The 25,843-nt window shown below is 32.0% G+C and overlaps 2 protein-coding genes across 2 annotated transcripts; one reads left to right on the top strand and one right to left on the bottom strand.

Moving 5' to 3' along the window:
• Positions 1–927: 927 nt before the first annotated feature.
• Positions 928–1,802, bottom strand: LOC114368350 (probable inactive patatin-like protein 9). Its single transcript, XM_028325658.1, has 3 exons — positions 1,793–1,802; positions 1,189–1,544; positions 928–1,047 (listed from the first exon to the last, which is right to left on the bottom strand). The coding sequence occupies exons 1-3, from the start codon at positions 1,800–1,802 to the stop codon at positions 928–930; spliced, it is 486 nt and encodes a 161-aa protein (XP_028181459.1).
• A 10,110-nt stretch (positions 1,803–11,912) lies between these two features.
• On the top strand, positions 11,913–14,353 carry LOC114368040 (scarecrow-like protein 8). Its single transcript, XM_028325374.1, has one exon. The coding sequence runs from the start codon at positions 12,066–12,068 to the stop codon at positions 14,019–14,021; it is 1,956 nt and encodes a 651-aa protein (XP_028181175.1). The 5' UTR covers positions 11,913–12,065; the 3' UTR covers positions 14,022–14,353.
• The last annotated feature ends 11,490 nt before the right edge of the window (positions 14,354–25,843 follow it).

Here is a 25,843-nt window from a genome sequence, read left to right as displayed (position 1 = left end):
TTTAAGCACTTACCCAAGGAGATAAAGAGGCTTGAGACTTCAAGATACTACAATCAAGTTCATTTTCTTGGCAACCAGAATCAGGTTTTATTGTTTAGTTCATTCTTATTTTATATACTCATCTTTGTAGTGTTTTATATATTATAATTTTTAATTTCATACAAAAATATATATAATAAGTATGTCAACTAGAAAATATGAATCAGGCTATTCAAAAATTCAGAAAAAGAGAAGAGTCAAGGCTTTAATTGCATCACAAAAAGGAGCTATGGATAAATTTATAAAAATGGATGAGAAAAATGAATTAGAAAATATAGGTGGGTACTCTTTGAATGAACAAGATAACAATTTAGATATGGGTGGAAGCAAAAATAGAGAAGCAGTTAGTGATGAGGAAAATTATAATTCTGATTCTCAAACTCATGATAACGAGGAGGAGATTGGGAGACTAGATGAATATATATGATCCAAGCCAATGGAAGAATATTGATACGACTTTGAGAGATTTATTAGCAGAAAAGGCCCCTATTAAAGTTACTGATATGGATTTCCCAAAGGATAAATATTCTAGGCACTTTTCTTCATCAAATTACATTCAAAAATTGCCTAATGGAGAGAAACATGAAAGAAAATGGCTAATTTATTCTAGAGATTTGGATAAAGTCTTTTGTTTTTGTTGAAAATTATTTAATGTTAGGTTTAATTACCCATTTAGTCCCTATAGTTTCCAAACTTATCCATTTTAGTCCCTATAGTTAATAAGTGGCTTTTTTAGTCCCTGTAGTTTACCTTTTAATTCTCAATAGGTTCCTACCGTTAAAATTGTTTAACACTATTAAATTATTGTTGCCAGGACCGCACCTCGCACCGTCGACGACCCCTGGCCTCTTCACTCCCTTCCACTTCTCCTTCGTCGACGAAAAAACCTCATGCACCACCGTCGATGGCGGCCTGGTGATGAACAATCCGGCAGCAACTGCCGTCACGCAAGTCCTCCACAACAAGCGCGATTTCCCATCGATGAATGGTGTGGAGGATCTCCTCATCCTGTTCATCAAAAACGGAGCAAGAAGTAGCATTCAGTTCACTGAGACCGATGCTATTTACTGAATCTAATTTCATTTTCTTTTAGCTTTCATATATTTTCCCCATTCTCCAGAGAACCAAACAGTGTGATTAATGGTGTACCTGAATCCTGACATAGTCCGTACGATTCCAACAGAAGGCATTTCCTAGCATCTGGTCAACAGTCTCGGAAATGTCGTCGAGCGCAATGTCAACCACCATCGACGTCGAGCACTCACCGGCATTGTTCATTCTCTTCGCCTGAGCTCCATTTCTGATGGACAGGACGAGGAGATCCTCCATGTTGTTCACTGATAGGAAATCGCGCTTGTTGTGGAGGACATGCGTGACGGCAGCTGCTGCCGAATTGTTCATCACCAGGCCACCGTCGATAGCGGCGCACGAGGTTTTTCCATCGATGGAGGAGAAGTGGAAGGGAGTGAAGAGGCTAGGGGTCGTCGATGGTGCGAGATACGGTCCTGGCAACAATAATTTAACGGTGTTAAACAATTTTAACGGTAGGGACCTATTGGAAATTAAAAGGTAAACTACAGGGACTAAAAAAGTCACTTATTAAATATAGGGACTAAAATGGATAAGTTTAGAAACTATTGGGACTAAATGGGTAATTAAACCTTAATGTTATTTCTTGTACAAGTAAACTAGCTAACGAAGGTAGTAAAGATTAGAGAAATCTTAGTGCTAAGTTGAAGAGTCATGAAATAACGAATGAGCATATTACTAACATGAATGCATGGATTGATTTGAAAATGGCATTGGTAAAAAATAAAACAATAGACAAACATGTTCAAGAACAAATAAATAGAGATAGAGAACATTGGAGAAATGTGTTGTTAAGAATTATTGCAGTTGTTAAAACCCTTGGTAAAAATAACTTAGCCTTCCGTGGAAAAAATGAAAAGATCTACCAAAAAGCTAATGGAAATTTTTTAAGTCTAATTGAAATGATTGCAGAATTTGATCCAATCATGCAAGAACATATTCGTCGAATTAAAGACGATGAATTTCACAACCATTACCTTGGGCATAATATACAAAATGAGTTGATAAATCTGTTAGCAGGTGAAATCAAAACAAAAATTATAAAAAAAAATTAAGGATGAAAAATATTATGCAATCATACTTGACTGTACTCCATATATAAGTCATCAAGAGCAAATGTTTTTTGTATTAAGGTGTGTGGATATTTCATCAACTCCAATACAAGTTAATGAGTATTTTTTAGATTTTTTAAAAGTAGATGATACAAGTGGAAAAGGTCTTTTTGATGCTATTATAGATGAATTAAATATTGTTGGACTTGATATTAATGACCTTAAGGGACAAGGATATGATAATGGATCTAATATGAAAGGAAAACATCAGGGTGTGCAGAAAAGATTCCTTGGTATTAATCCTAGATCATTTTATACTCCTTGTGGTTGTCATAGTTTAAACTTAGTACTTTGTGATATGGTTAACTCTTGTCCTAAAGCTACATCTTTCTTTGGTGTGTTACAACGTGTATACACTTTATTTTTTTCTTCTAAAAAAAGGTGGAAAATTTTACAAAACCATATACATAGCTTAACTCTTAAATCATTGCCAAAAACACGTTGGGAAAGCCGTATTGAAAGTGTGAAAGCTGTAAGATTTCAAACTTTACAAATAAGATATGTTTTATTTGAATTAGCTTAAGCTAGTGATGATCCTAAACTAAAAAGTGAAGTTGATTGTTTAGCAAATTATGAGCTTGAAAACTTTGAATTTTTGTTAGGCGTGACTATTTGGTATGACATTTTATTTGCAGTTAACTTAGTTAGTAAGAATTTACAATCAAAAGATATGTGCATTGATGAAGATATTGAACAATTAAAAGGTCTTCTTTCATTTTTTGAAAAATATAGGGAAAATGGATTTGAAAATGCATTGATTTCTACCAAGGAAATTGCTTTTGAAATGGATATAGAGCCTAAGTTACCTGAAAAACGTATTAGCCGTAGGAAGAAACAATTTGATGAAAATATTCAGGATGAAATTGTAAAATCTCTTCAAGAATCATTTAGAATTGATTACTTTTTGTACATCGTAGATAAAGTAATTACCACACTTCAAAGTAGATTTGAACAATTTAAAATATATGAAGATATTATTGGTTTTTTATTTAGTGTTAAAAAATTAAAGTTATTAGATTGTACACTTTTGAAAGAGAAATGCCTAAACCTTGAAAAATCTTTGAAACATGATAATTTGTTGGATGTTGATGGATTAGATTTATTTTCAGAATTAAATATCTTAAAGAAAATTATAGGATTGGAAAATGATAAACCAATTGATTTTCTTAATTATATAAAAAGAATTAATTCTTTTCCAAATGCGTATATAACTTATAGAATAATGTTAACGATGTCAGTATCAGTTGCTTCAGCTGAAAGGAATTTTTTAAAACTAAAAATAATAAAAATTTACTTAAGATCAACAATGTCTCAACAAAGATTGAACGGATTGGCGTTATTGTCTATTGAAAAAGAAATGTTAAATGAAATTAATTACGACAATTTAATCGATAATTTTGTATCATATAAAGCCCGAAAATTAATTTTAAATAAAACAGTAATAATTTTAATAAACTATTTTATGAGTAAATAAAATGTCTCATTCTTAAATTTGCTTTAGATCTCTCAAGTCTTTGAGCCGGCCCTTGCCTGTTGGAGTTTCCCATGATAAAAATGTTGATCACATGTTTTTCTTTGTTTAATATGGAAAGGATTTGTCTGATAATCAACTATATAGTTTATCTTCCTGAAATGAGGCCAAGCCAATAGTCTTAGTTCCATTTCTTCTTGGACTCATCGTTTGGAGAATGTTTTCCCTGTTTATGCCATGGGAACTTCCAACCCTGTCTTGGATTCTTAATGTTAACAGAGAATGTTGTCTACAAGAAAATTATGTAAGTTTGCTGATATTGTAGAATTAAAAGGAAATGATCTCTGCTTTTACCTTGACATTATAATTTTACCTGGTCGCTTGTGGTGAAGGGTGATTACTTGTCAACAATCCACCTACTGAAAATTGTTTTAGTATCTTAGAATAAAGAAGAATGAAGATGAACATTAAGTGCAGTTTCTAATGAAGATATTTATTAACACATAAATCATGGAGATTGTTTTGGGAATTGACAATTTTTTTTCTTTTCCATTTTAGGATGTAGTTGTTTGACAGCAAGTAAAGCTTCAAATAAAGGATGCATTTGAAAATGGCTTATAAACAACAGATCCACAGTTTTTATATGAAGTTAACATGTTTTCTTTTTCCATTTAACTTTTATTGCTTTAGGAAGGTTAGAGATTCTGATTTTTTTTAACAAAAGAGAATATATTCTATAATTAATTCTATATTCATTCAAACACTATTAGTTTGTATATGCAGATAAAGTAATTTTGTTCTATTCAAAATAAACTGTGTGGTACATGTATCTCAAATTTTTAAAAAGTTTACATATACCTATTTATATCATGTTAATTTGATATTGTGCAGTATTTTTCAAAATATGCTTTTTTAAGTTCATTTATAAACTGAGTTTTCAGACATTTTTATACTTTATGTTTACTTATGGAGATTGGTTTAATCTTTTCTGTATCAGAGGGTTCATCAATGACAGGTTGTATGCTGAAACATTTTCTCAATCTAGATGCACTTCATCAAGTTGGGGGCCTAGGTGGATTAAACAAGTAAGTTAATCTACTTTGCGTTTTTGTTTGTCCTATTACTTTTTGCTTTCTTACATGTTGCCTGTTCCATTCTACTTTTTCTCTTCTTGATCAATACTGCTTCCCTGAGTTTTGTTATTAATCCCATTGCAGTGCACAAGAGAAAATAATTGTGTTAGTATTATGTTTATATTGTGCTTGCTAAATTTCATCATCATTTTAACTCTATAACATAGAATTAGGAGTAAAAAGATGATGTGCAATGTGACAGCATCTTGCTAATACAGCAGAACTGTGTGCATTCACTTTTTCTTTTCTTTTCACGATTACTTTTTGAGAACACAAATGTGAAAGTATATACTAGCATTCAAGTAACTTATGCCATTTATGTATAGGAATAGGACATAATGTTCATCTTGGTTAATTTTGGAATTTGGATTGTATATTGATTTAATTTGATTCATTTTGGTACTATTTTTCTGACAAGGCATTTAAAGATCAGAATCCTCCTTGTTTGTTATACTGCCAATAATCATCTTGTCATGTTGGTTAATTTGTATTTTTATGGCAAATTTACTTTATTAATTCAAAAACATAAAATTTAAAAACCAATTTAAAATCAATTTGATTCTTAAAACAATTTTAAATTAGTTTAAAAACAGTTCAGAATCAATTCTGAAAAGAGTTATAAACTAATTCAAAATTATTTAAAACGGATTCAAAACCAATTTAAAATTGATTTTCTAAAACCAATAGATTTGGATTAAAGATCAAAGTTGTTAAACAGTTTGAAAACCAGTTTAATTTGATTTTTTTTCTAAATCAATTTTTGCAGAGTCCTACCTGCATCTAAATTGTTTTATATTAAAAAAAACTAAATAATCATTTATATAAACTAATTTCTTTTCTTTATCATAGCATTTATGTCATCTCAGATTTTTCATGCATTTACGTCACAAAACAATAACAGAATCCAAAATTTCTTGCATTTGACGCAAGAGAAAAGAGAAAATAATAGGCCATTTTTTTCTTCCGTTTTTCTTCGTTCATGCATTTTCTATATTCGGCATGTGACGGGCGTACACCAGATCTGAACCATGTTTGTGGCCAGGGCATAGCCTACGCAAACATACATCAATGTTTAGGTTTCTTTGATGCAACCGGCTCGTGTCGGTAACCTCCACAACCCACCGGGGATAGCCGGTGGCGCCAAACCAGCTGCTAGAATTTGGAATCCGGTGTACGAGTTTTGGGTATCTTACGGCGACAAGCAACGAAACCCAGCTTCCCTGGCCGCACGATTTGATTGGGCCACGTGTACACACGTGTTTCTGAATTGTTGATAAGAGAATTAATGTTATTGTTTTTATAATATTAATAGTTGATGAGTATCCTTTGCATACATAACCAGTTTTTTCCGGTTAAATTGCACTTTTCAAGGAGAAAGTTTAAACACTTTCATAGTAGTATATCAAGAATAGGTATTTAACTTCATGTTAAAAAAAATAGATATTTAACTTACAATTTTATTATTGAACCTTTAAATTTAATATAGCAATGTATTTAAATTTTTTTTTTTTCAAATATACTCATTTCTCCATTTTCTCTCTTTCTCTCTCTTGATTATACACTTTATTGTATAATTTATTATACAAGTATCATTCCTCTAAATTTAACTATTAAAAGTGTCTTTCACAGGATATTTTAACTAATTTTTAATATTTTTATTAACTAAAAAAATTATATAATAATTTAATAAATAAATTTTTTAGTAACTTTTAGTGAGTTTGAAACATTACTTGAAATATCGTTTTATAAAATATTAATTTTTTAATTTTTAATTTTTTATATTTATTTTATTTTTATTCTTAATATTTATTAGATTTTCTTTTTAATCATTTTTATTTAAGGTAAATCTTTATTATTTTTATCTTTTATATAGCATTATATTTTTTAGTTCAACAAATAATTTTATCAAACAATCATTATTCAATAAAATAATTTTCAAACTTTTAATTATCAAGCACTTTTCAACTTCCAAGCTAGTTTTTTAATTGAGTTAACTTTTCAATTAGTTTTTTTTTACATGAAAATAGAAAAACAAAATACCTAAGGCGCCAAAATAGTAGCCACCATATCCAAGGCCTTGTAGTTCTGAAGTAATGCACTCACAAAGGAAACAATATTTGTGCATGAAAATAATACCTATTGAGGCAAGGCCCATAAGCATCCACACCTTTGGAGCGTGAGGACAATCTCAAATAATATGAAGAACTGCCTCCGAATCTGCAGAACAACCCAGACAAGCACTGCTAAGAGACAAGTGATTCAGAAACCTTCTCTCATTAGTTAGAAAAGCAGCATGAACAAATTGCCAAAGGAAAAACCGCAACTTCTCCTGCACAGGAAACTTCCAGATACGTTTCCACAAAGGATTTGCAAGGGAGTCTTCCTGATCCATAAGCCGAGGGAGATGAGTGTGCACCCGACGCATCGTTGGATAGTATTCAGTTAATTTTATCAAATATAATCTAATATGTATTAATTTGAATAAAAGAACTCGAAAAAAATTGAGTGAAAGAATTAGAATCACTTAAGATTCATTCATTAAAACGAATCTCTCAAGAGGTTAAAAATATTTCTCTAAAAAAAAGATTAAAATCTATTTAATTTACATCCTTATTATTTCCACCTATCACACTCATGTATTCATAAATTTATTATTAATATTAATTTGAATGCATGTTTTAATTATATTTTTTAAAAAACTAATATATGTACTCCCAATATAATTTTTTTAGACAACAATTCAATTATAAATCGTCATATACTAATAATAATTATTTACCATCATATGAAAGATGATTTTCTACTGGTTAATAATATACAAAAAATTAATATCAATATTTCATGCTTGTTAAACTTATATTTAATGGAAGCATATCAAATGAGAACTCTTTTTAATTATTGTAAAAATGATAGATCATATTTGAATAGTGAAGTTGAAAAGAAAAAATTACATGACTCAGAACAACTAATTAACTTTTTATTTTAAACATATACATTTTTTATAGATATATGTATATGGCCTAAGTTTAATCTGAATTCTCACTTAACATACACTAGTTTTATCAAAGTAAAATTGGTCCAAGGACACAATTTTTTGTCTTTTATGAGACCATTTTTTTATTAAAAAAATATAATTGATTTTAACTTACATTCTTATAACTATTGATTGATGTTTTTATTTCATTTAGTAAATACATTACGACAAACGAATAAGACTTAACAAATTAGTAGTTATTTTTACTTGTAAAAGTAAAAAACTTCTACTGTAATCGTAACACAGAATTGTAACAGTCATTATTTTGGTCAGTTACAACAATTTAGAGGCATCAAGGACAAGGCATTTGTTGAGAAAAATTAAGAACATTAGGTTTTTGCAATGGCTTTCTTCTTCTTCTGTTTCTTGAGTAACTGTCCTGTCAGGTGGATCACTTCTTCTGAATAAAGATCCATTCATGAATTCATTCCCACGAGTACAAGACATTATTAAAACCGTGTTTCACGCTCCCTCACGCGCGCGTGGACACTGACTCGGCTCTAAACTGTTTCAGGCTTTTATCCTATTTGGTCCTGCTGTTTCCCAGTTCAAAAGCGCTTTTCAATTGAAGGCCCTCTGCGTCTTCCTCAGTTCCTCTCTCTCTTTCTTCTTCAATCATCTTTACTTTTAAAAAAATATATAATATATAATACTTTAGGGTTTAAAAAATTATAAAAAAATATTTAATAAGCATTCAGTATATTATTTAGCACTTAAAGAAAAAAATATATAAATATAATATAATTTATAATATGATAAAAAAATAAAAAAAATATTAATAAAATATATAAAATTATAAATGATTCATGTATCATAAAAACTGTGTTCCTATCCCTATATGAATAGTGAAAACGGCGTTAACTGTATACCGTTTTATGTTTTAAAATTTGAAGAAGTTTGTGCGTAATTTAATATGATTTGTTTTGTCTTGTGGGTTAGTTGCTGGATTAAAAATAAACAAATACAAATATGATCGAGTGAATATTTTTTATATTATTATGAAATATATTTATGATGACTTACTTATTTATGTGATGTATAGGATAGAAAAATGAAATAATAATAATAATAATAATAGTAGTAGTAGTAGTAGCGTTCGCCTTGTTTTGTAAGTTATTTTTACAGGGTTTTTATAAGTTTTTATTATGTTAAAATCTTGATTTTGCAATAAAAAAAATTAAAAAAAGGAATTAGGAAAAAGCATGATTTTAAAATGTGCAATAAGATAATAACAATTTGGTTGAGCTTGTGTAATTAAATTAAGTAAACGCAAACATTCAAGATAGATTCATATCAGGTGCTTGAATCAATTGGTGGGAATTATTTTTTTGTTTAGAGCAAGTATCCTCCCCACCCGAGATAATAGTATTTAATCATATAAGATTATTATGAGCATAATTTTTTTTTACGTATTTAATGTAATAGTTAATTAGAACTATTGAAATAGGCTTAAACTCATGGCTCAATTTGACCCACAACAGGATTGAGCTAGACTGGACCAAAAAAATAGAGAATTTTTTACAATCAGTTGTAAAATTTGACACGATTTACTTATTATTTATTTTGTCCCAATTAACTCACTTAACTCACCTAAAAAATAATCTATTAGTATTTTATAATATTTTTGTAAAACTTTAATGTGTTTTTTTATTTAATTAAAAATAGAGTAAAAATCACTTGAAATATACTTTTAGTATTTTATAATATTGTTTAATATTATTTTATTTAGTATTTTGTTAAAGATTATTTTTAAAAATTTTGTTATCATAGTTTTAAACTTTTAACTTATGATAATATGTCTAATTGTGGTGTGTGGATAATAAAAGATTTAATTTAACTAATATTTTTTTAATTTAATCAAATTTATTTTTGTAAAATATCATTTTTAGTCAATCTAAAAAGTCTTTTATATAACGGTGATACATCTTTATAATCAGTTTATTTGGTTAAAAATGTAAATGATGTATTGTGAAAGGTATGAAATTTTTCTTTCATTAAATTAGGCTTGGAAAAGCAATTTAGTTGAGTTTGTCGTGAGAAAATGACAAAACATGCTAAAAGTAAATAGTATCAACAGTGTTAATTTTAGTGCATATTTCGAATTAGGTGGAGTTTGAAAAGTTGATTTAACATAAACTTACTTTTATAAAATTTATCTGTGTAAAAAGGTTACAATAAAAATCATTATGATTCTTTAAAAACAAAAGACAAAATGAACATTATGATAGCATTGATAAAAAACATTTTTGTAAATAACTGAATACGAATATATATTAAAATACTATTAAAGTAATAAAAATGAAAAGTCTATTTAGATTATAAAAGTATTTTTTTATTAATTTACATTTAATTCAAGTTTTATTACAAATTATTACTTTTATATTTGGGCAATAAAACCGTATTTTTAATGTAAGGATTTTTTATCAAGTGCTTGTACATGTTTTTTTTACAGGAACTTTGCACATGTTAAGTTTTATTAATAATATCAGTTAACTAATCAAAATAATAAATAATTTTATTATCTTTTTTCTTTGTCTATTTTCCTAGAATTTCTCTCATTATATATGTATTTTATTGAGAGATTACGTTTATTTTTCACAAAAATAATTATTCTCCCGTCAAATATAATTATTTATAAACATTCAAAGGAAGAAAGATTAAGCGGATTAAAAGAAAAAAGATAATGAGAACAAACTAATATTATTATTCAAAAGAATAATAAATCATTTAACTTAATATTATCGGATTAGTTAACAATTAACATGTGCATGCAACATGAAGTTTATAAATTTTACTGTTTTTTGTGTTAATTTAAAAAACTAATTTGATTTTTTTAATTTTAAAAAATATATATCTTTTCATCATTTTTTTTCTTTATTATATTTTATTTTACACTTATATCCTTTCTTACTATTATTATATTTATCATTGTTTTCACCCGCCTCCATCAATATAATTTTTGTCTCCTTTACCACCACTATTATTTCAATATATACATATAATGATGATTCGTTGAAGAGACAACAATGATAGACAACAACAATGACAATGATAATATTAAGAAATGTGACAATAAAAATTATAGTGATAACTATGATAACACAATTACAATAATAATGATGGAATAATGATTATAATGATACTAGTGATAATATAAATAATAAATTTTAAAAAATAAAAAGAGATATATGATTTAGAAGAAAAGATAATGAAAGAGATAATTTATTTATTTTGTATTAAAAAGATTAAATTAATTTTTTAAAGTTATAACAAAAACAATAAAATTCCTAAACTAATGACTGCAATAAAACTTCTAATATATGCATGCATATACACATACACATATTAGCTAAACCCTTTTTAATAAAACAAAACTTCATACAGATTATTTTATTTGCACATAAGATTTAAATTCAACAGATTCATAATTTTATTTTATTTTTAAGTCAATAGATTCATAATATATTTTAGTTTTGACATATTTACAATTCATAAATTAATTAAAAGTTACTACTACTAACTTTTATAATTACGATGACACGTGTGAAAGAAAAATCAAATAAAATTTATTAATCCAACGGCACCTACAAATATCGAATATAAAAAATAAAAAAACATGAGTGATTGATTAACGCAATCTCCATCTTAACAACAACTAACCTTTATCAGATTTTCAATTTACATTGATTTTTGAGAAGTTTCACAACAACAACGCAACCATGCCAAATCCGCACTTTATCCGTTCTCTCACGCGCCCCATAGGTAGCGTGCCCGCTTGCCTCACGCCGTGGATTGCCAAGAATTCAAGTTCGTTATTAAATTATAACAACAACGCACACTCTCTAATCACCGTCCATTCTCGCTGAATCTCGGAATCCAAAACAAATCAACGGCCGGATCTCAATACGTACAGACTCTGATGCGAAACATTCCACACTCGTATTTTAAATCCCCAAAAATAGGAATAATATTATAATATAATAATAATAATAAATAAATAAACCCTTTGCCATGCCATTCCCCATTATATTCATAAGAATCATTTCAACCCCTCACACCACATAACTAAAACACCCATACTCTCTCTTTCTCTTTCATTCTTTGATGCCTTTCTACAAAAACACAACCTTTTAACTGTTATTTTTTTTTTTTTCGTTTGCTCCTTATTTTCTTCGCCGAATCCTAGAATGTCATCGCCGGGGTTCCCTGGCGGCGGTAGTGCGTCTGAGTTTTTCGCTGGAGCGGGTGTTTTCGGCGGCAGATCCATTCCGGGGGCCACCATGAACAACCCCAACGCCGCCGCTTCCGCCACCATCAACAACCTCCACCCTCTCTACCGAACCCAACAACAACAGAACCTTCCCGCAATGTTTCTAGATCCTTCCTCGCAGATCGCCCAACGCCAAACACCAACCTTCATCGGTAAGCGCACCCTAACCGAATTCCAAGCCTACAACCAAACCAACAACAACCCCAACCACGTCCTCTCGAACCTCCTGCTTCGTTCCGTTAAGCCCCGGACCAGTTTATACCACACCTCTATGGACTTTCCTGTTCCCGAATTGCAAAACCAAAACCTTTATTCCAACCAAACGCAGCGTTTTGGTGTTCCGTTACTTCACCAGCTTCGTCCTCAGCCCATTAATCTCCCCAACAACGGGCCCGTGCCCATGACAGGCCCAAATTTCGGTTACCGGAACTCGAATTTGGGCTTACCACAGAACCAGAACCGGGTTCGTGTTTCTCTCCCTGTTTCTGTTCCGGTTCAGGTTCACTCATCTGAACCGGAAAAGAAGATCATGGACCACAGGCTTCTGGAATTGGAGAAGCAGCTTCTGGAAGATAACGACGACGAAGGAGAAGCTGATGCTGCGTCTGTGATAACCACGAGCGAGTGGTCCGAGACTTATCAGAATTTAATCAGTCCCAGTCCGGTTCAGAAACCGGTTTTGACGACGACGTCGCCGACTTCTTCCACGACGTCGTCCACGTCATCTTCTTCCTCCGTGGCTTCGCCTGCTTCCGGATGCTCCAAGCAAACGCTCATGGAAGCCGCATCTGCAATTGTTGAAGGTAAACACGATGTTGCGGCGGAGATCCTGAACCGGTTGAACGGTGTGAACCGGAGTGATAGGTTGACGGATTGCATGGTTTCGGCGTTGAAATCGAGGATGAATCCGGTGGAGTATCCTCCGCCGGTGGCGGAGCTTTTCAGGAAGGAGCACGCCGATTCGACTCAGATGCTCTTGGAGAACTCGGTGTGCTTCACGGTAGGGTTCATGGCGGCGAATCTCGCGATTCTGGAAGCCGCATTTGAGGAGAAAACGGAGACGAGCAGGTTCTGCGTGGTGGATTTTGAGATTGGACAAGGGAAGCAGTATTTGCACCTCCTCAACGCGCTCTCGGCGCGTGGACAGAACGTGGCGGTGAAGATCGCAGCCGTAGCAGAAAAAGGAGGTGAGGAGAGAGTGCGGGCTGTGGGAGACATGCTGAGATTACTCGCGGAGAGGCTGAGGATCCGGTTCGAGTTCAAAATCGTCGCGACTCAGAAAATCGTCGAGTTGACTCGTGAGTCGCTGGGATGCGATGCGGACGATGTTCTCATGGTGAACTTCGCGTTCAAGCTGAACAAGATTCCGGACGAGAGCGTCTCCCCGGAAAACCCTCGGGACGAGCTTCTTCGGCGCGTGAAGAGACTCGCGCCGCGCGTGGTGACGGTTGTGGAGCAGGAGATAAACGGGAACACGGCGCCGTTTTTGGCGCGCGTGGCGGAAACGCTGTCGTATTACGGCGCGTTGTTGGAGTCCATTGAGGCCACCACGGTGGGGAAAGATAACAGCATTAACAACTCAGACCGAGTCAGACTCGAGGAGGGACTGAGTCGAAAATTGCATAACTCGGTGGCGTGCGAAGGAAGAGATCGCGTGGAACGGTGCGAAGTGTTTGGAAAATGGCGCGCGCGTATGAGCATGGCGGGGTTTGAGTTAAAACCACTGAGTCAAAGCATGGTCGAGTCAATTAAAGCGCGACTCATCTCTGCCAACAACCGAGTCAACTCGGGACTCACCGTAAAAGAAGAGAACGGAGGGATTTGCTTTGGTTGGATGGGAAGAACACTCACAGTCGCATCTGCTTGGCGTTAACTTGGCTCATTTATTTTTCTTTCTTTTTTCTTTTTATTTTGGTTCGGAATATTATTATATATAATATCACATTGTTACTATATTTTAACGTCATCTAGAGATAATGGAAAGGCAAAGAGAATAGATTTGGTAAATTATTATTATTATTATAAATATAGTATGATAAAAGGGTGAAAAGAAAATCTCAAGGAAAGCCCCTCCTCTTGGTTCTACCGAACTAAAACTAATAAAGAAGTGTTTGGATTCCGAGAAGACTCATGTTACATTTATTGATTCTTCTATGTATTAGTTGTTGATATGCTTTTTTTATTTTATTTTTATTTTTTGGTTTATCATCTTCACTTGGGTGTGTGAAAGGAGTTGGTTGCTGTTTGGTAGATAGCTGACTTGTGTGTGATACAATGGATTGGTTTGCCCTCGCATTACCGACAAACGAGGGCTCCACTTATAGGATGCATTTTTGGGGGTTTAGTTGGACTTGGAACTTCCCTGTTATCCAATTCTGCTTCTAAATATGTAAGCTTTTCTAAAATATTAAATAGTGTTATTTGCATTTTGCATCAAGTGTTTTACTAAGCGATTTTCGGTGACGCAATTGTTCGTTCTACGATTCTTTGTTTTGTTTTGGAGTTCACGCTACAGATCGTGTGAGTCCCAAAATGGAAAAGGAAAAAAAAAATGGATTCATAACGCGAAACATTTTGTACCATGTATTAAAAGATTATGTTTCTACCGGAAAAAGCACCCAGACTATGATGGATACAGCAAAATATAAAGACTGTGATGGATGCTCAATGACTATTGGTTGATCAATTGAGCTTTTTAAATCTTGATCACTTGTTTCATATTTGCCTGGTTTACTGAAAGGTTTTTATAATTATATATTTAGTGTTAAATTTATAATTCTTGCATATTTAACTAAGCATAACTGTAAAAATGGATTGAGGTTATACAAAGAGATTTTTTTTTTTGCTACAGATTTTTCTTTTTCTAATTAAAGCATAAGATAGTTAGAATGTATATTTGATGCATGGTTGGGTACGTAGAGAGGGATTTGAAATTGAGATGCCTCTTATGACGTGTTTGATTTTATGATCTTGAGTGTAGAACTAAAATTATGTCAGATATAGGCATGAAAATATTTGTTGCGGTAACTTTTTTATTTTTACGTTTATTACACACGTAATCAAATTCATTTATTGCATGTTTGATTACATGTTTCAAACGATTTGATCCAGGTAAGATCACACGCCTCCTTTGTAATTTACATGTATTTAGAGCTTGCTTATTTTGTTGCAGAACGTGTTCCAATGAAGATCCAACATATGAATTGTACTCTTTGGTATCCTTGATCGTCCTATATATATATATATATATATATATATATATATATATATATATATATATATATATATATATATATATATATTTGAATTTACTAAAGGTCTTGTTTGAATAAATTTTTCCATACACCTTTTATAGGAGAAAAAACAAGAAGGTATATCAAATAAGCTTTTTCCATGAACTAACATTAATTTCTTGTTATCTGTTATTGATCTAATATTAGGTGTTTTTGATCTTGTTATGTGTTATTTATTTGTATTTAATTTCTTTTTATAAGCGTATAATGGTTGATAAAGATGCACAGGTGCTAAAAATTTCCTAATTTGATTATGCTTTTTGCTTGAATGGTTTTAACCCAAATTTTGTTCATAGGGTAAATAGTTCAACGACGATCAATAACACACCCATCGTTATTGACCTAACATTTCTACGACACGCCTTTCAATCGCCGACGTTAACGTTTCCCAAAACAACGACGGGTGTCATAGACACCGACGTTGAAATGCTCAACAACAATGACAGGTGTCATAGACACCAACGTTGAAATGCTCAACAACAACGACGGGTGTCATATACACCGATGTTGAAATGCTCAACAACAACGACGGGTGTCATAGACACCGACGTTGAAATGCTCAACAACAACGACGAGTGTCATATACACCGATGTTGAAATGCTCAACAACAACGACGGGTGTCATAGACACCGACATTGAAATGCTCAACAACAACGACGGGTGTCATATACACCAACGTTGAAATGCTCCAAAACAACGACGGGTTTAAGTCATACCCGACGTTGAAATGGATCCAAACAACGACGGGTTTAAGTCATACCCGACGTTGAAATGGATCCAAACAATGACAGGTTTATGATAATGTGTGTCGTTGATTTGATGTATATGATGATTGTTGTTGACTGCACACTGACGTTGTCTTCTCACATTACAAAGACGGTTGTAGGGTGACCGTCGTAGTTGTTGTCGACATACAACGTCACCTGGAACAAAGACGATGGTGGGCCCGACGTAGAAACCTTATTTCAACCGATGTAGAAGCTCCATTTTGTAGTAGTGTTAGTTCCTTACACTTATTCTTTTTGTGCTTATACATTCAAAACTATGGAACTGTGTACTCTTTCGGTCTACTCGATCGTACTACAGACGATCAGTTCCTAACACTTAGTCTCTCTATGATTATGTACTCGAGATTAAGGGGGGCAATATATTCCTTGGATTTCCTCTATTGTCGGATTTTACTCTAGTTCTTCGATCAATACTCTCTTACCTAAGAGTCTTGATATCGATTGACACACTCATGCTTTCAAATAGGAACCCCACTATGCATGTCGTCCAATCCTTTACCATTAAGTTATCTTAACCTCTTGCGATATGTAGCCGTGGATCTCAGAGCAACAAATAAGATCAAATATGATAGATCATTACGAGAATATCAAATCGATTAGTTACTATACATACCTATATATATAAATCCAAACGCTTGACCTAAAGAGATAAATTACACTTTCACACTTGAATGCTCTTGAACTAGGTCTTCTTATCCTAAGATATGACTAGTACAAGAACATGAAAGCAAAAGTAAGGGGGGAATGCGTTGGCCAACCTTCATTTGGTGTTCCACCGATGGATTGTCAAACATGCACTTATTGATTGGGATTGGACGTAAAAATATTGTCATATGTGCATATTTTAACATGCTATTAGTCTTAAAAGGTTCAGTCAAGTAGAACAAGATAAAATCTGGTATACAAGAGATTGCATGTTGGAATAATCAACATGAAATTATTATTATATGTACATATTTTGACATCACCTTTAGCATGCTATTAATCTTAAAAGGATTGATCAAATAAAACAAGATAAAGTCTCATATACGAGAGATTGCATGTTCGAATAATTACTTCTATACTAATCTTATTTAAACTTAATTAGTAGCTTTTCCTACCTTATACTAGCTAGGGGGTCTTATTATACTGTCCCTAAAATTTTGATTATAAAAAAATTGAGATATCACTTTATAAAACACCTGTAGGACTGTAGAAATAAATGTCCACGTCTCGAGTATGTTTAAATAAATGTCTTCTGAGATGTTATACTACTGTAGAAATACTTTTTTATATAAAAAAACTAATCATTATCTGCTTTTATGATTGCTTAAAAATTCCAGAAAATTGTGTAACAAATGCAAAGGGTAAATTACTATTTATAGAAATCGTTTATTGCACTTGGTGGTGAACTGAACAATGTCTCAGCTACTTTGTGTTCGATGCTCTTCACTAGTCATGTGGGTTCTACCATTTTGTCGTATTAGTTCTCTAGCCTAAGTCCTCACCTTATATTCTCACAATTGCTGTATGTATCTCACAATTTGTTTGTAGTATATCAAATGATAAAGGTAAGAATTGTATAAATGCTTAATCAAAGGGAAAAAGAAGGAAATAACAAATAAAAAGACAAAAAATGTGGAGAATTGAACCAAAAGAAAGGTATTACGCTGTAGTAGATAAGATAGAATGTCACGAGCATATGTTGGCTGATTCTGTAATAGTGCAACGCTAAATTTGTTTCCATTGATTTCGCTAGGTAAAATAATCACAAAATTTGGAGTTGCTCGTTCTTGCAGTTTGTCAATGCATGATGGAGGAGATTTACCAAAATAATAGTTTTTTTTATTGGCTAATGCTAATTTTGTTAGTTTTTGTTAAAAAATGTCAGTGAGAAAGATCTACCAAAATAATGGTACTCTTTTAAAAACAAATTAAAAAGCTAATAATGTTTTTTTGAACTATATTACGAAGGTAAATTTGTGTTTTCGCAAGAAACATGCATTTTTGTTGTTCTCAACGCCTAGAAGTACATGTAGCGGTTAAAAGGATTTTCCGACATTTAAAAACGCCAAAATAATTTGTAGCAGCTTGACGACAGCCAAAAATTGTTTCAATAATATATGTTTTAATTTTATGCAAAAATAATCACGTTCGAGATATTACCACAGATGATTCCTTATTTATTTTTTTAAAATTTTCAAATAAATCATTTTGTCACTCTTTTAAATGAAATAAATGTTATATCATGATTCCTTACCTTATAACTGTAACCCTATCATTTGACTGGAAATAGTGAATGCACAGCACCATACCTTTTTCGGGTACCAACAGAGAATTTTGTTTATTACTCATTATTAGTATTAAAATTTTATTTACCTTCAATCTAAATAGGAAAACACTTAAATGTAAAGAAAATTTGGTTTATCATTTTTCGATTTTTGCGTGAGTACGGTTTACTTTTGAAGTGGAAATACTCAAATGGGGTTCTGTTGAAAGTTGAAACTTCAAGTCTTTCTTAAAAAAATGCATGGGTTCACCATTCAGATACATGGAAATTTATTAATTTTTAATGTTATAAAAGGAAGAAAAAAATTTGTTGATCTTTCTAATCGTTTTTCAGGAATCAATTTTTTCTTGGACGTATCTTTTCAAAGGATTCTCAATCACGCATTATTAGTGTGGGTCTAAAGTTTAAACTTTTGTTGAAATTTGAAAAACATATTTCTTCTGGATATGGGCCAACTCCTTTAATTAACTGCTTAAACATTAAACAATTAACACACACACACACACACACACACACACACACACACACACACATATAATATTTTTCAAAAATTAAAAAGAAAGGAAAATATTTGATTTACTTTAATTTAAAAAAAACATTTTCCTTTAATATATAGTCTTAATTTCTTCTCACACTGGCTATTGAATCCGTTATTGTATTAGTGGAATTATGGTAATAAAACTCCAAGATTTCCAAAGAATTAGTAGCATATGAACATCATTTGTGAAAGACAATTCATTTATACAATTATTCTGAGAAGGGCAATTAGGTTAAAGTAGTGTAAATTAAATTTCCACGTCCGTTGTATCTTTAGGCCACATGACTATAAATGCAAAACGATACTGCGGAAGTAATAGTGGGCATAAACAATAATAGCTAAAGGTAAACAATAAATATGAATAAACCTAAAATTTCAAGGGGGGAGCAAATATCACACAATAATAAAAGCCGAGAAAGGAGTGGCGAAGGAGCATAAATATGACATTAATAACAATAGTTAAATGCATTGATATGGCGGAGGAGAAAAAATGGGTACACTAAGATTCCTTTTGATTGAGGTAATCACAAATTAATTAACTAAAATTATGATGATAGTACTACTAAGGTAGGAGCGATGAAGGGGGAGAAAAAAAATGAAAAAAATAAAAATCAATGATGACCAAAGAATGTTGGATTTGATGGGGTGAAATGATAATGAGTAATATGTCACCCAAAAGCGGGGGAAGAAGCCTACCTGACTACCTCTGTCACTAAAAAAGGGAGGGGACTTCGAAGTTCGATGGGGCAGTAAAGTCAAAACCTTATAAAGATGATCAAGTATTATTATTAACCAACCTTCAACTTCTTTAATAATAATAATAATAATAATAATAATAATAATAAAGTTGGAAAGAGTTTTACTTCTGTTGACATGCCTTTGTCGGTTTTTAAATGTTAATTTTTTTCTTTCTTTTTATTGCATAGTTTATTTTTTAGGAGAGGTAGATATATTTGAATAGTATAAAATTATTATAAATGAGGTGGCGTCTCCGGTGAAGAAGCGCACCAAGTGATTCATTTTCATGGACCTATAATTTTACCTGTTAGTAATTTTGACTAATGGTGATAGAATTGTGACTCACTGGTCTACTTGTTTAGTGGGTTTACCATAGACATTGCCTATAAATGATACTTAAATATTTAATATATTTGTATATTTAAGTTTTATGGTTCATTTGGAACAACAAAAATAAAGCAAGAGAGAGAAAAAAAATTAAAATTTGAATTAAAAGGAAAGTGAAAAAAAAGAAAAACAATTCTCAATTTTTCTTTTTTAATTATATTATTGATGTAAAATATTTTTTAACTTTATTAATAATTAATTTGTTAAAAAAATCTGACCGACTAATCTGGATTTGTTTATATGTTATAAAGTAAAGCTATTTTAAAATAGCTGTTGCACTCTACTTGTTAAAACTAATTTCATAGTTTTGACTAGTGATTGGTAGAAATTGTTTCGAAAACCTGTTAAACCTTACACAATCAATTTTTCCATCAGAAGAGTCATTCTTTGGTCACATCTACAGACTTTTCATTGTTATAAGGATTAACTTTAATTTTTATCAAACATCTGCCATATGTTGTTCAGGACAAATTTATGTCTGGAACAACAGAATCTTCCTTTTTAAGATCTTTACCAAACAAACAGTGAATAGTAAAACATAAAGCATGGGTGAATATGTGATGTTGAATTGCTGATCAATAGAATTTTGAAGAAGAAAAAAACATAAAAGATGGCCATATTAATTAATAATTACTATCATGTTGCAATTAGGCTATTACTTTTCGTGCTTAAAAAAAAAATTTAAAATCCGTGTTAACTCCATCTTTGTATTGTGTTTTTTAAATTATTGATGGTGACAAGTAGATAAAAGAAATATGCACAACACACAAAAAGAATATAAAGTATCACTACAAGAAAAATATTTATTTTCGACACAATTTTTCTCACATAAAAATTTCTGCCAGAAATTTTGAATTTTTTCACAGAATTTATTGAAGGAAAAATAAAAAAAATGACAGATCTTACAGACGATCAATTATTCCGTCGGAAAGTTCATATTTTTGACGAATTATATCGAATGAATGATGATCTGTCGGGAACTAAAATTCCCCAAAACAAAAGACAACTACCCTAGTCGTCTGTGAAACACTTCGTTTTTGCTTTCTTCTCCCCCTCTTCTCCCATTTGTGCCATCGACGGAAACCACACCACAAGAGCTTCATAGAACATTACCACACGCTGCAATTGCTCTATCACTGTGACACCTAGTTAGGGGAAACAAAGTCGTGGACGAAAACTCTTTTGTTGTCGTTTGTGGAGACAAAATCGCTGTCGTGGAGCGGAAACTCTTCCATTGGCGTCTATTGAGGTTGATTCTCACCAGCAGCATCATCAACAACAAGACCAGCAGCACCACACAGATGACCAGCAGCAGGACCAGGCAGATGACTAGCAATCAGATCACCAGCAAGAACATGATGATCAACAAAGACATTCTCCTAATGATTATTTTGATTACCGAGTTAGGAACACAAAATTACTATTGACAATCACTATTGACATATTATATTGTGTGCTTTTTTTTTTTACTTTTGTTTTAAATTTAATAATTTATTTTAGTTTGTTTTGGATTTATCAATTTCACTATTTCCTTAATTATAAATATGTATCAATTCTAATTTTTACGATAAATAATAAAAATACAAATAATCACTAAATTATCAATCATAAAAGAAAAAAATCAATTAAAATATTAAATTACCTATAAAATGAGATTTTTTGATGGAATTTCTGTGGGTAATTTTTGACGGAAAAATCCGTCGGAAATAATCCATGGAAAATTTTTGATGGATTTGTCCGTCATAGGTTTGCGACGGAAAGATCCGTCGGAAATATTTCATGGAAAATTTTCGACGGCCAGTATCCATCAGAAATTCCTAATAGAAAAAATCGTCAAAAATTATCCACGAACGATTTTCAACGGATATTTTCGTCCAAAATTTCCGACGGATACAAAAGTTTCGTCAGTTAAAATTTCCTACGAACATTTTTCCAACAGACAAGTTACCAACGGATTTTTAATGTTTCTGACGGATTTTGGCCATTGAAAATATTTTTTTTTTGTAGTTTGCATTACTAATTAGTATATGAATAAATTGATGTAAAATTAATTTAATTTAATTTAATTAACAATTTTAAATTTGAGTTCTGAATATAATTATCTTAAATATTTAAGTAAATTTTTTTTATTGTTTATAATAATTTAATTTGAATAAGATATATTCAATAAGAAATGGTATAGGCATGTGATGTCTAAAAAAATGTATTACATTTTTCTGATTTGTGTAGAGACACAATCTGTTTATATACAATAGAGCAACATCTAATAAGAGTGATCTAATTGATAATATAATTGTTAAAATTAAGATATAAGAATAAGAATCTCCTATCAATAATTTATTCTTATTATTCCGCTAAATGCACTAAATTTCTAGTTGGAACAATAAATGCCAACTTTTAAATGGTGAAGATATCGAAACTTTTTTTTTTATCATTGAAGATGTCAACACTTTAGTCAGTAGAGCAGAGGAGATATGGAATTGAAACATTTGATGCCATCAGCAGCGTGAGTTGATAACGTACAAAGTGATAGTTAATCCAAATCTAAATCTAAATGTGTTTTATAGTTTTATACACCCTTAAAAGGTGTCATTATGAGAAATTTGTATAACCGTCTGTGTTTTAGAGTGGTTAAGAAAAACATTAAAAATTATTGAACTGCGACATAACCATAAAATAAAAAATTTGTTAATGTGGACACTTTTGTTTTTAAATATGAATGTATTTATATTAAGATATTTTTTAATTATAATTTTCTAATGCACTCATATTAAGAAAATAAAAATATATATTAATAAATCTTACAAGTATTTGTTCACGTATATATTATTATTTTTTTTAATATGAATGTATTATCAAACTATATCATTACATATTTTAAGATACTTTTTGGTTTACTAACGCGTTCATACTAATAAACAAAGATATTTATATATTAGCCACACCCATTAAAAAATTCATATATATTTTTAATATATTAAATAAATTTAATAGTGTTATAGCATAAAAACTTATAAATATCTTTGTAAATACTCTTTGGCACTTGAGACATGCTCTAAAAATGATAAACATATAAGACTCAAATGACCTAAATTTTTTAATTAAAAAATATAAACATTCATAGTAATTAATAAATATTTATTATTTTGCATTCGTAATTTCACCTTACAGGTGGATTATAATTGCCACTATAGCTAATATCAAAGTAATACAATCAAATACGTTGAATGTTTTCGTGAAAAATACATCATAGAATTAGGATATATTAAAGCTGTAAGATTTTTTTTCCACTTTTTGGAAAAAATATAAATTATATTAAATCCAAAATGATACAACAATAAACGAGACATACCCTGCAGCTAGAGAAAAACAAAAGTTTCCCTAATACAAAAAGGTTTAGATCAAGATGCTAAAACAAATGCAACAGGTGTGCTTGTCTATACATAAGAAATTTAATCTTGCTAATAACCTCTATTACAGAAAATTGATAATCTTCAAAAATTAGCTTGTTCCTAGACAACCAGATGCAGTAGACTGTAATTGCTATAGCCAGGCAACGAAATTTTCCTTGAATACCTGATGTGGATCTGCCCCTAATTAAAGAGTCAGTAATGCGTTGCAAAGAAGTGAAACGCCTGCGGAAAGGAGCCAAATCACGAATGTGAGCCCAAACTTGGAAAGATTTTCTGCAAGAAAAAAACAAATGAGCATTTGACTTAGCCTCATTTGAACATAAAGGGCAGAGGGAACCCTTGTTCAAAAACGCAGCTTTGTCAAGAGTAAGCAGGCGGTTCCTTTTAGCAAACCATAGAATGAAAGACATCTTAGGGGGGATTGCTGGGTTCCATATAACAGAACATCAACTAACAGCAGGCTTGACACCTCTAATGTATTCATAGACTTTGCCAACAAGCAATTGTTCATTGGTGCTCCAAGATTAAATCCTCTTTTTGGCCTCTTCCGTACTTAGCTCTTTGGAGATAATAAAGTCCCTTATTTGAATGATTTTCTTTATCAAAACTGAATCTGATGAAGAAGTATTGTAATTCCACACATCGCTCCCTCTGAAATAGTAATGGTGAACCCACCGAACCCATAGAGAATCTTTCTTATAATGAAAGTCCCACAGGATACGGGAAAGAAGCGCAAGGTTCCAGTCCTTGAGATTAAAAAGGCCTAAACCCCCTTCTTTTTTCGAAGAACAAACTACAGACCAAGCAACCAAGGGCTTGTTTTTGCCAATATCCGCTTTGCCCCACAGAAAATTACGGCACAAAGCGTTGATCCGGTCCAGAACAGATTGAGGCAAAGGAAAAATCCCCATCCAGAAATTCACAATTCCTTGAATAACTGCTCTGATCAACTCTAGCTTACCTGCATAAGATAAAGACTTCCTGCTCCATCCCTGAATCAGGCCAGTAATCTTGGAAAGCAAGGGAGCATAGTGGCATATATTTAATCTAGATGATAAAAGGGGAACACCCAAGTATCTAAAAGGGAAGTCACCCAAGCTAAATCCAGTAAGCTGCTGAATATGAGAGAGCTCATGAGGCCTAATACCGGCTGAGTATATGACATATTTATCAGAGTTGATGGAAAGCCCTGAAACCCTACAGAAGTGCTGAAGTTTGGCAAACATAGTTGACACAGAACGGATATCTCCTCTAGATAGAAGCATAATATCATCTGCAAAAGCCAAATGAGATAGTTGAATACCTGCACAGTTGGGATGAAATTTAAAATTGGCATCATCCTTGAGGCTGCTCATATCTCTGGAAAAGTACTCCAAACAAAGCACAAACAGATAAGGGGAGAGAGGATCCCCTTGTCTAAGACCCCGCTGCCCTTTGAAGTGGCCATAAATGGATCCATTGACTGCCACACTAAAGGAAGTGGAAGAAACACATTCCATGATCCAAGTACAGAACTGGGTTGGGAAGCTAATGGACTTAAGCATCCAATCCAAGAATTCCCAGGAAATGGGATCATAAACTTTATGCAAGTCAATTTTCAAGAGGCATCTCGGAGAGGATCTTTTCCGGGCATATTTGCGCAAAATCTCTTGAACTAGAAAGATGTTGTCCATAATCTTTCTGTTCTCAATGAAGGTAGATTGAGGTTCCCCAATAATAGTCTTAAGCACTGGGGCTATGCGGTTGGCCAGAATTTTAGACACAATCTTGTATAACAAATTACAGCAAGATATGGGTCTAAAATGGTTAACCTGGGAGGCCTGATCATGCTTAGGAATAAGCGCAATAATAACATGGTTGATCTGCTTTAAAATTTTTCCAGTTGTAAAGAATTCATTAACTGCTGCAAAGATATCATCACCAATGATATTCCAAGCCTTCTTAAAGAATAAAGCATTGAAACCATCTGGCGCAGGAGCTTTATTGTTATCCATCACAGAAATAAAGTTTCAAACCTCTTGCTTAGAAGTAGGACAAAGTAAGGCCGCAAAGCAATCGGTGGGAACCTTAGGACCCCTGTTGCAGATTGAAATGGAAGGAGTTTGGGTCAGCTCATGAGCACTAAACAAATTCCTAAAGTGATTCACAAAAGCAAGGGCAATTTCATCTTAGGAGGAAGTCTTATGCCCATCCTCTAGCCTTATGGCAGCAATAAACCGATTGTGTCTGTTGCGCTTGATTAAAGCATGAAAAAATTTGGAGCATTTA

The sequence above is a fragment of the Glycine soja genome, chromosome 9 (assembly GCF_004193775.1).
Source record: "Glycine soja cultivar W05 chromosome 9, ASM419377v2, whole genome shotgun sequence".
In the NCBI taxonomy this organism is placed as follows: domain Eukaryota; kingdom Viridiplantae; phylum Streptophyta; class Magnoliopsida; order Fabales; family Fabaceae; genus Glycine; species Glycine soja.
Note: the sequence above shows the minus strand (reverse complement) of the source record. Positions and strands in the feature narration are given on the sequence as shown.

What these genes read in the sequence shown, in the direction of transcription:
- LOC114368350 (XM_028325658.1), bottom strand. An exon ending in CGGACTATGTCAGGATTCAG is followed by an intron (nt 1,048 to 1,188) that starts GTACACCATTAA and finishes TTTGATGAACAG; the next exon opens with GATGAGGAGATCCTCCACAC.
- LOC114368040 (XM_028325374.1), top strand. Translation starts at nt 12,066, where the DNA reads ATGTCATCGCCGGGGTTCCCTGGCGGCGGTAGTGCGTCTGAGTTTTTC.